General features: G+C 35.5%; 1 protein-coding gene across 1 annotated transcript in view; it reads left to right on the forward strand.

Annotated features, from left to right (window-relative positions):
- LOC131187597 (cytosolic phospholipase A2 epsilon-like) overlaps nucleotides 1–13,333 on the forward strand; it is a 52,079-nt gene extending 38,746 nt beyond the window's left edge. The window contains exons 15-20 of the mRNA XM_058162023.1: nucleotides 643–780; nucleotides 1,262–1,369; nucleotides 3,778–3,969; nucleotides 5,640–5,809; nucleotides 10,017–10,200; nucleotides 11,651–13,333. Of these exons, the coding sequence (XP_058018006.1) occupies nucleotides 643–780; nucleotides 1,262–1,369; nucleotides 3,778–3,969; nucleotides 5,640–5,809; nucleotides 10,017–10,200; nucleotides 11,651–11,853 (995 nt within the window). The 3' untranslated portion in view covers nucleotides 11,854–13,333. The remainder of the gene's footprint in view (nucleotides 1–642; nucleotides 781–1,261; nucleotides 1,370–3,777; nucleotides 3,970–5,639; nucleotides 5,810–10,016; nucleotides 10,201–11,650) is intronic.
- Nucleotides 13,334–13,976: the final 643 nt, after the last annotated feature.

Consider the following 13,976-nt stretch of genomic DNA (forward strand, 5'->3'; position numbering starts at 1 on the left):
ACCATTGCTCAGTAAATTGTCCGTGATGAGACTGCTTTTGCATTTGGGGCATCTCAGCATTTGGGGCATCCCAGTTTTAGAACCAAATAAAATACGCCCTCATGTTATTAAAACGTACATTTTTAATTGAGTAAATAGCAGCTGCAAAAATAATAAATGACAAACTGTTTATAGCTGGGCCGTGTCTCTTCCTTGCTCCCAATATTTAAGACCACACAATTACTTGTGTTATTACATTTAAATCTGTCATGTCTCTATCCTGGTAACTGTATGTACACACCCATACTGTTCACAAACAATAAAATAGGTTTGTCACTGATGTCGGGTGTTTTTTCAAACTTCATGTCCGACCTACGGCCCTGAGTTTTCTTACTTTTTTAGATTGAATTTTTGAACCAATACAAATAGCAGCAATTAAGAAAAAACCTCATACATGCCACATCATTTAAGCCTTTATTAAAGAAAAAAGAACTATAATTAAAATGGAATAAACAATATTAACAAAGAAGGGAAGGAAAACCACAGAAAAGTACAGAAAAAAACCCTGTTGTTACGTGCAGATGCCTGATCTTACCTAATGCAGGAGATAATGTACCGAGGAAGGTCTTGCTTTTATTTGTGTGGCTGTAATTTTTTCTATAGAATGGATGGAATTCACACCTTACGAAGTGGGAATACTAAAATATGGAGCTTTTGTTCGGACTGAAGATTTTGGTAGTGAATTCTTTATGGGGCATCTAATGAAAAAGCTACCAGAGACTCGGATCTCTTATTTGCAAGGTAACAAATGACAGGTTTGTACTTTATAAGAACTAACAATTTTAATTTAAAAAGTAAAACATAGCTGAAAATTGGAATGTACTGTAATTCCATCCAAATATTCAATAATAATCATTATACAACTGTTCAAGTAAGTCTTAACATAATGCAAATGCTTACTTGAATTTTTCACATTCATATTAAGAAGACATCTTAATGAGTGGTTCAAAGTCACAAAATAGAGTGTGAGCTTTTCAGTTCTACAGAACTCTTCTTCAACCAAGATAAAACATCACCATCAACAACTACAATGATTGCAGTGGTAGCTGGAGGAAATATGTAGTGGTATATTAAGGAAATATTAGTAAACCACACAAAGAATTAAAAAGAGAAAATAATTTGATTGTCCCATGATAGTTTTCTACTGGCTCTAAGAGTTGCTTAATGATTATTGAGATGGGAAAGGAGACAAAAATACAATTTTGTACATTCTTCTGGGCAGGCATGTGGAGCAGCGCATTTTCCTTTAATCTGCTGTATATCTGGAATATAAGTCACAGTTCTGAAGATTTTTGGCACAAATGGACTCAAGATCAAATTGTGAATATTGGTAGGTTGTTCTCATACCACTCTTATTTCTTGTTACTAATGGGGAGCTTTGTGGGGGAGTGTATATTTAGTTTATTCAGAGAAAGTTAAAATACAAACTGCCATTTTTTTTTTTGAAAAGACAGAAGAATAAAAAAACACAACAAACAAGATATTAAAAAGAAAAAAGAACTATAATTAAAATGGAATAAACAATATTAACAAAGAAGGGAAGGAAAACCACAGAAAAGTACAGAAAAAAACCCTGTTGTTACGTGCAGATGCCTGATCTTACCTAATGCAGGAGATAATGTACCGAGGAAGGTCTTGCTTTTATTTGTGTGGCTGTAATTTTTTCTATAGAATGGATGGAATTCACACCTTACGAAGTGGGAATACTAAAATATGGAGCTTTTGTTCGGACTGAAGATTTTGGTAGTGAATTCTTTATGGGGCATCTAATGAAAAAGCTACCAGAGACTCGGATCTCTTATTTGCAAGGTAACAAATGACAGGTTTGTACTTTATAAGAACTAACAATTTTAATTTAAAAAGTAAAACATAGCTGAAAATTGGAATGTACTGTAATTCCATCCAAATATTCAATAATAATCATTATACAACTGTTCAAGTAAGTCTTAACATAATGCAAATGCTTACTTGAATTTTTCACATTCATATTAAGAAGACATCTTAATGAGTGGTTCAAAGTCACAAAATAGAGTGTGAGCTTTTCAGTTCTACAGAACTCTTCTTCAACCAAGATAAAACATCACCATCAACAACTACAATGATTGCAGTGGTAGCTGGAGGAAATATGTAGTGGTATATTAAGGAAATATTAGTAAACCACACAAAGAATTAAAAAGAGAAAATAATTTGATTGTCCCATGATAGTTTTCTACTGGCTCTAAGAGTTGCTTAATGATTATTGAGATGGGAAAGGAGACAAAAATACAATTTTGTACATTCTTCTGGGCAGGCATGTGGAGCAGCGCATTTTCCTTTAATCTGCTGTATATCTGGAATATAAGTCACAGTTCTGAAGATTTTTGGCACAAATGGACTCAAGATCAAATTGTGAATATTGGTAGGTTGTTCTCATACCACTCTTATTTCTTGTTACTAATGGGGAGCTTTGTGGGGGAGTGTATATTTAGTTTATTCAGAGAAAGTTAAAATACAAACTGCCATTTTTTTTTTTGAAAAGACAGAAGAATAAAAAAACACAACAAACAAGATATTAAAAAGAAAAAGTGTCTTTTAAAAAAGACTAACACACATACACATAATATCCTCCCTAGTTAAATGCTGATTAACGTAATACAGCAGTGTTAATTTCCCACCCCTTGCAAAACAGGCCAAAAACATTTGAAACGGCTAAATCTGTTTACAGATTGCTAACTTGTCGTCTATATACTATATTAATAACAAAGAATATAGCAATAATAATGAATATAGCAATAATAATGAATATAGCAATATATGTTTACTAAATAATAAACATATTATATAAAAGTATAAAAATTATACAAATTATTAATAATAATAAACGAAAGGCAAAATTGAAATTCCAAAGTCCAACAACAACAAAGTTGTTGTTAACAAACTGTTATTGTAATCCACTCATAGAAAATTTACCATGGCTTCAAATCCAAATCATCCCAAATATTAACCCTACTTGGTTCCAGATCAAATATCCCAATTTGTTTCTTAATACCAACTCTTATCAACTGCTGATTGATTGAATACAATAAGTAAGTTACTGATGTTTTTAAACCATATGTATACAATGCAGAAAAAACCCTCAGAAACCATAAAATTTTGCACTGATAAAGGAATTTTCAGTTCCTATGACTTATAATTTACTGAATAGTTAGATAAATGAAATAGTCCATAGTTGAACAAGACTTCTTTTTAAAATTGGTGTTACCATCACATTGAATTTATTTTCTTCTTGATGATTAAATATTTACACAAATTACAGTAATATGACCTCAATGAAGCCCAAAATTTCTGTTGCCAAGAAAGGGAAAGACAGTTTTGCCCCATTTTCTTGCCACAGTTATTAAGTGAATCACTGTAGTTATTAACTTAGTTACATGGTTGTTAAATGAATCTGGCTTCCCCTTGAGTATCCTTGTCAGAAGGTCACAAAAGGTGATCACATAATCCCAGAACATTGCAACCATCATAAATACATGCCAGTTGCCAAGCATCCAAATACTGATCACCCCATGGGAAGGCTGCAAGTGTTGTAAGTGTGAAAAGGGATCAGAAGTCACTTTTTTCTGTGCCATTGTAACTTTGGACAGTCACTAAATGAATGTTTGTAGATCAAGGACTATCTTTACTTTTGCAAAGGATTAAAAATCTAACCCAAATGTAGACAAATAAGTTGTTTCTTTCATCATAATTTTTTTTCTGTAGATGAAGAGCCTAATTTAACTATGGAAACACATGAGCAGAAGACATATCTCTACACCCCAGCTGGACCGCTATCCTCTGCTTTTAGAGATGTCCTAACAGATCGCTTAACAGTTGCCCAATACCACAATTTCATCAAAGGTCTCCAGCTAAACAGTAGTTACCTTGAGAATGAAAACTTCTGTAGATGGAAAGGTAATTTCCTTGGTTTCTTAAATTAGTATTTTAATACAAGAATAGATTCAGTAAATTAGCTGAACTTCCATGATGCCTAAAAATGAAGCCGGGCTGGGCCCAGTTAGTACTTTAAATTAGAAACTCCTGAAAATAACAAGTGGCTAATCAGGAAGATGAAAATAAATGTTCAGAAAGATGGCAATAGCGAAGCACTTCTGCATTGTTGACATGAAATCACAATTTTTGTGTTGATGAAGCTTTCCTACCTTAAGCCACAGTAGCTGCAGGTTAATAATAATAATAATAATAATAATAATAATAATAATAATAATAATAATAATAATAATAATAATAATAATAATAATAATAATAATAATAATAATAATTTAATTTATAGACCACCCTTCTCCCGAAGGACTCAGGGCGGTGAACAGCCAGTTAAAATACAAAAAACAAAACCATACAATATTAAAAACTACCCATAAAAAACTTATTCAATTGGCCAAGCTAAAATACAATTACATCCTATAAAATCACTAAAATTTAAAAACCCCAATAAATCAATTTAAAAGTTTGAAAATTAAGCCAGTCCAGCAAGATTAAGCCAGTCCAGCAAGGTCAAAAGGTCAGGCAGTTGTCGGAGTCCAGGGGGAAGCTCGTTCCATAGGGTAGGAGCCCCCACAGAGAAGGCCCTCCCCCTGGGGGCTGCCAGTCGACATTGTTTGGCTGACGGCACCCTAAGGAGTCCCTCTCTGTGAGAACGCACCTGTCGTTGGGAGATTGAAGCCGGCAGAAGACGGTCCCGTAAATATCCCGGTCCTAAGTCAAGGCTGGCCTTGACTTACAACAGTTGATTTGGTAACTGTTCAAAATTTACAATGGCACTGAAAACAGTGACTTATGGCCATATTTTTCACATTTATGACCATAGCAACATCTCCATAATCATGTGATCAAAATTCAGATGCTTGGCAACTGACTCTTGTTTATGATGGTTGCAGTGTACCTAGGTTGTATTTTATGTATTGTATTGTAAGTTACCTTTTGTAACCTTTTGACTAGCAAAGTCAATGGGAAATCCAGATTCACTTAGCAAACATGTTACTAATTTAGCAACTATAGTGATTCACTTAACAACTGTGACAAGAAAGGTTGTAAAATGGGGCAAAACTCACTTAATAACTGTCTCACTTAGCAACAGACATTTTGGGATTAATTGTATTTGTAAATCAAGGACTACCTATATAGATTAAATGGGCCGTAGCATGACTGTGCCTTTAATCAGGAACAACATATATATTTTCAGTTCACTCTAAAGTTGAAAAAACAAGTAGAATGAACTGAAAATATATATGTTCAACTTTAAAGTTGAAAAAACAGTAAAGTATTTCTGGTTTAGTTATGCCCCAAACATACATACACAGTGAGATTCATGAACCACAGAGTATAAAATCCAAATTATTATTTACATAAATGCATGTCTTTTCAAGCAGCAGATTCCAGCAATTCAGTACACGCAAGGGCTGCTTGAAAATCTAATCAGAACCAACTTTTCATTTGTGGCAAGTAGGATGCATGGATTCTTAGCCAACCTGGCAATTTTTGGATGTTGGAGGGGAGGATTTGTTTGGGCAATTTCAAACCATCACACATTAAAAGAATTTGGGCTTCCTCGTATTTTTTTTTAGACACTGTACTAGACTCTTCTTCACCCAATCAATTAACACAAACAGAAGAATATTTGTCTCTGGAAGATACTGGATTCTTCATCAACACTAGTTCTGCTCCTCTGCTGAGACCAGAAAGAAAGGTGGATGTTATCCTACATTTAAATTACAGTGCAGGTTCACAATCACGGGTGAGAATTTCTTTTAAACTCTTCTTTTTCCATCCTATTTTTCAGTATGGATTCTCGGTTTTTGTTCACTTATTTTTTTTTCTTTTCAATATAACATTTATTGAAGATTTTTTAATAATCTGAAAACTATACAAATACTAGAAGAGAAACAGAAATAAGGAAGAATAGTGAATGTAAAAAGTAAAATAGAAAAGGAAAAGAAAGAAAAAAGAAAAGATGATAAAGAAGCAGTTTCTGATCTCTTGGACAGTGGTTATGCATTTGTATTTCACTCTGTCTAAAGTTACATCATACTTCCCTTCTTTCCATAAGCTACCCTTTCATCTTTAAACCCATAAATTACAAATTAATCGTATATAAAAAAATTCTTCCATGCTCCTTTTCTAATTGACTGACCATTGATTCCAGCAAGAAAAATTCAGGTTTCAGCTGAATATTGATTGTTAAAATTCTTTGTACCATTGTAGGAATATAAACATTTCTGGCTTTTTTTACAAGTCCATATGAAAAAAAATCTCTCTGTGTTGCCCATATTTTCAATGTAAATTTGAAGAATCTTTATGTATTCTAGACAATTTTTCTTGAGTCATATACCAATGGTAGGTTTCATAACCATTCTCATTTAGAATACAACTTTTAAGATTAAACAGCAGGCTGCAAAATTCAATTTCAAATCAGGCAATCCAAATTTTCCCATTCCTTTGCACCTTAAAATATTTTATATTTAACTCTGGGTTTTTTCCCTTGACATACAAGCTTAGATATATCTTTCTTCCATTACTTAATGGATATATCAGTTATTATAAATGGTATTGTTTGAAACAAAATCATTATTCTTGGCAATAGAAATTCTCCCCAACAATGACAACTGTAATTTCTCCCTATTTAACATGCCCTTCTTGATTTCATTCCATGACTAAACATAATTATTCTGGTACAACAATTATTCAATTATTCTAGTGTTGCTGATGGTAGGGGGCCGTTTGAAGGCCATTTGAAGGCCGTTTCAAGGCCATTGAGCCAGCACTGTCTGAAGACATTGCCATGGTCATGTGGCCAAAATGACATCATAGAGCACCATTACCTTCCCATCAAAATGGTACCTATTTATCTACTCATATTCAATGATCTCAAACTGCTAGGTTTGTTGGAGCTGGGCGAGGACAAGAGCTTGGGTCTCAAACCTGGGCTGTCAGCTTTCCAGCCCATAAGCCCAGTGTCTCCACTGCTGAGCCACCACACCACCTATTATTTTTTTGTTGTTGTTGTTTACATTTATACCCCGCCCTTTTCCAAAGACTCAGGGCGGCTTACAGTGTATAGGTCATACACACAAGTCTTTCACTTTTTTCTTGATTTGAAAACCATTTTTTCCATCAATTCTGTTTGATTTTTCCATTTTCACATTCTTTGTTAACATCTTCATTTTTTGTTTATTAATTTTAAAACCAGCTAATCCCCCCCACCAAAAAAATTCTTACTCAGTGTCAGCCTCCACTTCTATATTGCTTGCTTGCTATGGCTGCCATTGTAACGGGGGGAGGGGAAGCTGTCTTGGTTGTTGGGAGGGGGGAAGCGAGCTGGTAGAGATGTCTTGTAACAGGGAGTGAATTGGAGGAACTTTTCTTCAGCATTTTCTCTGCAGTTGGGAGGCATGCTGATAACCATGCCTTCCAGCTGCAAGGCCAACCATCTGGGCATACCAGAAGGATGGGACCATCTGAAGCTGTACCCCACATGACCCCCTGGGGGAATGTGGATTGGACAATGCTGACTAGACCCTTGGGGGGAGGATTTTGGGAATGTTTCCTATATGTGATTTTCACACCTATTGTCTCAGAACTTGCTTTTCTTTGATTGCATTCAGTTCATACTCAGTAAAAGTACCTTTCTCTATGAAAATGGAGTTGGGGTTTTTCTTTCTTGAGTACTGAAAGGATGCATATCTGACATTCAGTAATGATATTGGATGATAATTATTTTGGTGAAGTTAAGTCTTGACCTTCTAGCTGTTAATGCTATATTAGCCTCCATCTGGAGGTGTGATACCCACCTAGCAGTTCAAAAGCATGCAAATACAGGTAGATTAATAGGTACCACTTCAGTGGGAAGATAACACCATTCAGTGAGCCTTTGGTGTATAGTCATGCTGGCCACATGACCACTGAAATTGTTTTCAGACAATGCTGGCTCCCTCAGCCAAGTAACAGAGATGAGAACCATGCTCATCTAGAGTCCAAATTTGGGGTTGCTTGCACGATTCTAATTTTTGTAGATGTAGACAAAGCATGGCATTTGAATATATTTTACAAATGTTTATGATTATTCTATCAATACTAGTCTACAGCATATTTGTTGCCTCTTTGTTCCTTTACTGTTGATGGTGGAAGCTATCTACCACTTCGATATCTTTATTATCAGTTTCAAGGCATGTTGTTCTACCTACTGTATTGTCATTAGTTGGCCTTCTCTATAATTAATTTTAGTTTCATTTTCTCATTGCTTATTGACATATTGGCACTGGAGCTTGCAGATTTTCATTGATAATGGTAGCATCTTCACCAGATTATTGATGTTTCTTCTTCCAATTTTGTACCACACTTGTCTTCTTCCCCTTAATCTATATGCAGCATATAGTTTGAATAAAAAAGGGGAGTGTATACAGTCTTGCCATACTTCTTACAAACTTGGAACCAATCTTCTTCACCATGTCCTATCAATACTGTGGCTTCCTGACTTTTATATAAGTTTCTGAGCACTTCTGAGCACTTTCCACAGCTTGACAAGATTGATACAATCAAAGGCATTTCTATAATCAATGAAGTATATAATTGAATTGAATTGAATTTTATTGGCCAAGTGTGATCGGACACACAAGGATTTTGTCTTGGTGCATATGCTCTCAGTGTACATAAAAGAAAAGATTCCTTCATCAAGGTACAACACTTACAACACTTAATGATAGTCAAAGGGTACAAATTTAACATTTAATGATACAACACTTAATGATAGTCATAGGTTACAAATAAGCAGTCAGGAAACAATATTAGTATAAATTGTAAGGATACAAGCAACAAAGTTACAGTCATAAGTGGAAGGAGATGGGTGATGGGAACGATGAGAAGATTAATAGTATTGCAGATTTAGTAAATAGTTTGACAGTGTTGAGGGAATTATTTGTTTAGCAGAGTGATGGCGTTCGGGGAAAAACTGTTCTTGTGTCTAGTTGTTCTGGTGTGCAGTGCTCTGTAGCGTCATTTTGAGGGTAGGAGTTGAAAAAGTTTATGTCCAGGATGTGAGGGATCTGTAAATATTTTCACAGCCCTCTTTTTGATTCATGCAGTATACAGGTCCTCAATGGAAGGCATGTTGGTAGCAATTATTTTTTCTGCAGTTCTAATTATCCTCTGAAGTCTCTGTCTGCCTTGTTGGGTTGCAGAACCATATATAATATATAAGTATATTGATTAAATATATTTGGAGGGACACGGTGGCTCAGTGACTAAGATGCTGAACTTGATCAAAAGATCGGCAGTTCAGCGGTTCAAATCCCTAGTGCCATGTAATGGGGTGAGCTCCTGTTACTTGTCCAGCTTCTGCCAACCTAGCAGTTTAGGTTGCATAAAAAATGCAAGTAGAAAAATAGGGACCATCTTTGGTGGGAAGGTAACAGTGTCCCATGTGCCTCTGGCATTTAGTCATGCCGGCCACATGACCACGGAAACGTCTTTGGACACTGCTGGCTCTTTGGCTTTGAAATGGAGATGAGTACCACTCCCTAGAGTCGGGAACGACTAGCACATATACGCGAGGGAAATCTTTACCGTTACCTTTTACATTGATTTATTTAGGTATTCTTTGAGTTTCTCAATTATCCAGAATACATCAGCAATAATGTCTCATGTTCCTCAGTCTTGAGCTGTGGTGGCACAGTGGTTAGAATGCAGTGTTGCAGGCTAATTCAGTTCACTGCCAGGAGTTTGATCCTCACCAGGCTCAAGGTTGACTCAGCCTTCCATCCTTCCAAGGTCGGTAAAATGAGGACCCAGATTGTTGGGGGCAATATGCTGACTCTGTAAACCACTTAGAGAGGGCTATAAAGCACTATGAAGCATGTATAAGTCTAAGTGCTATTGCTATTGTTTTTCTAAAGCCAGATTTAACATCTCATCCATGCACTTTATATTTACTTTTTTTTTTAATCTAGCCCCTGAAGCAATCATACAACTACTATGCAGAGCAAGGAATCCCATTTCCCAAAGCTGTCCTGAAGGATGATGACAAACATCTGAAGGAATGCTATTTATTTGAAGATGCTGAGAATCCAGCAGCACCAATATTATTGTTCTTCCCACAAGTGAATGATACTTTTCGCTACTATAAAGCCCCAGGTATTTCAATGTTGTAATTATTTTTTATTATCAATGTAGCCGAGCAAGGTTTTTAATGTACACACTACATTGTTAATGTAGCAATAATTAAGAGTGATGAAACAAAAAAATTGCTACAGTATATAAAATATCATATTTTGAATCATAGTGTCCCCAAATGTATTAGCCAGGTTGACTTTGACCCATAATCCAGCATTCTAACTCAAGCATCTTGAGATTAGTTTGAATATGAATGGAATCAAAGGGGACACAAAGAGAAATGGGGTGGACAAAGGTGCATAGAGTTTCTAGTTTAGATCATGTTCTTTTCTTTTGCAAAAGATCTTCTAAAAACCAAAAATCCCAAAGCCTTCTGAAATATCCAGATGTAACTGTAAAAGATCTTCTAAAAACCAAAAATCCCAAAGCCTTCTGAAATATCCAGATGTAACTGTACACTGGAAGACATCAGTGCTTGGAATACTTTACCTGACTCTGTGGTCTCTTCCCATAATCCTAAAAGCTTTAACCAAAAACATTCTACTATTGACCTCACCCCATTCCTAAGAGGACCATAAGAGGCGTGCATAAGTGCACAAACGTGCCTACCGTTCCTGTCCTATTGTTTTTCTTTTCTTCTTCCTATATATATATGCTTATACCTCCTTATATTTACTCATATAATATATACTATATACTATATAATCTTTTATATACTATATAATCTTTTTGTATGATACCTACATATATTGTTGTGACAAAATAAATAAATAAAAATAAATAAATAAACATCTCTCTCTCTCACTCGCTCGCTCGTTCTCTCCCTCCCTCCCTCCCTCCCTCTCTTCCTCTCCCTCTTTCTCTCATCTAACAAAATACATACATAAATCCTGTTTTCAAAACACTCTTTTGAAAAAGACAATTCTCATGTACAATAATCAGTAAAAGTCTAAAATAGAATAGCCTCAAATTGCTATTCCAAATAAATGAAGTACTTTGATCTACATCCCTAGCAGACACTGATCATAATCTGATTTAAATAAAACCCATCTTTAAAAAAACCTTTTTAATTAGAAAACACAAGCTATGTTGTCATTGTGTACAGACCTGCCTCTTCTCTGTTTCAAGAGTGCTTGTACACTCAAATGAACTTTGGTCCCTTGGTTCTTTCTCAGCTTACTTGCTTTGTTTGTTTTTGTAAAAGTTTCATTACCAAACTACGTAACATCAGTACTAGTAGCTACCCCATTCCCTACTAACACTGATGATATTACCTAGTTTTGTACTGAAATGTCTGCAAGAAAGCAACCAAGGGCAGAGAGCACCAAGGACTCCACTGTTCAACCCTGAGTACAAACAATTATTTCCTATATGTAGCAAATGAACTTCTAAGAAAAATCTAAATTTCTTTATAGTAAGTTTTAGTTTGGGCAACTTACATTTCAATTCTCTCCCCTTCCCTCCTTTTTAGGTGTCAAACGCTCTGAGTCAGAAATGAAATATGGTGAGGTTGACATCTCCAGTATCAGCACTCCATACTCAACGTACTCAATGACATTCACTAAGGAAGAATATGATCAGCTGATAGAATTGAGTGAATACAATGTTCTAAATAACCAACATCTGATCCTGCAGGCACTGGATAGGGCAGTGGAACGGAAAAAACATCCTTAAGAAACAATCAATTTCTCTGTGTCCCTGTAAAGCAGGGCTCTCCAACCTTAGCAACTTTAAGACTAGTGGTTTTCAACTCCCAGAATTGAACTGGGAGTTTAAGTCTACAAGTCTTAAAGTTGCCAAGGTTGGAGACCCCTGCTGTAAAAAATGTGAGGTGGAATGTAGTTGTACATATGTTGAGAGTTCAGGAATCTAAGCCAATTGTCAAGGTTCCAGAAAAACCTCTTCTGCATAAAAAAAACTCAGAAGCCATTGTCTTTCAGAGTTCTTTACTAGCATGAGGAAACTGGCACACGATGAGTGAAATTTCAAAACTGAACTTCCGGATTCTTTTCCCAGTTATGCAAACCCCAAGAGTCCCACCCGCCTAACCCCTTTGCTGGTCACATGGTCCCACGTTCTCCCAGTTCATTCGAATATCTTCTCGCCACTCCTCCTGCAGATGTGAACACCATCCGACCTTGATTGCTTGAAGAATGTTACCATACCCTCAACCCCCCTTCTTCCCCTCAGGGGAAAAATGTGGCAGCGTCTGGAACCCTAAAGTCTAGTATGGTTTCCAGGCCTGACACCAATTCCATTTTGACTCCAACAAGAAACTGTCTGAAGTCCTCCTTTCCTAATTTTTTTCAGGACTAGCTAGTGGTGCAAGTCAATGTATCAGACTTCTACAAACAAGAATCCATCTGATCAATTTCCCTATTTTGAGGTATCATTAGTATAATACTGTGCTCTTTATGATGTAGATACCAGTTCTGAGCTTTATGTCTAAGTTTGTGGCTACCATGGGACACATTAGAAGCTGTCTTCAATATTCACTCATGATGCTTATAGCACATTACTCAGATATAAGACACCATTCAACTGAAATGGAAATTCAAAAAAAGTTAGTTATACTACCAAGTTTCAAAGATCAAGGACATCTGATTAACAGTTAGCATGCTACACAAATATTATCCATCCTATGTGATACACAATTATTAGAAAGGTAAGCCTGCCTGGAACCCTCACCACATTTCTGATATCAATACAATTGAACGTGTCCAGAAATATTTTACAAGAAGAGTTCTTCATTCCTCTGAAAACAACAAAATACCTTATCCCACCAGACTCGAAATCCTAGGCTTAGAAAACTTGGAACTCCGTCGCCTTCGACAAGACCTAAGTTTAATTCATAGAATCATCTATTGTAATGTCCTTCCTGTTAAAGACTACTTCAGCTTTAATTGCAATAATACAAGAGCAACCAATAGATTTAAACTTAATGTTAACCGCTTTAATCTAGATTGCACAAAATATGACTTCTGTAACAGAATCATCAGTGCTTGGAATAATTTACCCGACTCTGTGGTCTCTTCCCATAATCCCAAAAGCTTTAACCAAAAACTTTCTAATATTGACCTCACCCCATTCCTAAGAGGACCATAAGGGGCGTGCATAAGTGCACAAACGTGCCTACCATTCCTGTCCTATTGTTTTTCTTTTTCTTCTTCATATATATATATATATATATATATATATATATATATATATATATATATATATATATATATATATATATATATATATATATATATATATTTTCTGAGGTTTTCACGGTGTTTGTATATAGGTCTTTGGTTGTTGGGTTTCTCCGTGTAAAATTGGAAGTGTCTTGGCGACGTTTCGACGAAGTCTCATTCGTCATCTTCAGGCTTCAGCTTCGTGCTTCTGGGAGCAATGTGTGATCGCAGCTGTTTCTTCCTTTTAACTGCTAGTGGGGGTCCACGTCGCCAAGACACTTCCAATTTTACACGGGAGAAAACCCGAACAACCAAAGACCTATATATATATATATATGCTTATTCCTCCTAATATTTACTCATATATATGTTTATACACTATATAATCTTTTTGTATGATACTTATATATATTGTTGTGACAAAATAAATAAATAAAAATAAATAAATTAAATGTTTATATAAATAAAAAAAATTGTTCTGAGTCTCAGTGTTATTTCATGAAATAATCCTCTATTTCCTTAAAGATTTGGCATGCAACCCTTGTAGTCTTAAAGCAGGAGTTTCCAAACTTCATAATACTGTGAGTCCCTACAATGAGAAAATGAAACTCAATAAAA

Source organism: Ahaetulla prasina, chromosome 1 (genome assembly GCF_028640845.1).
Source record: "Ahaetulla prasina isolate Xishuangbanna chromosome 1, ASM2864084v1, whole genome shotgun sequence".
NCBI lineage: Eukaryota > Metazoa > Chordata > Lepidosauria > Squamata > Colubridae > Ahaetulla > Ahaetulla prasina.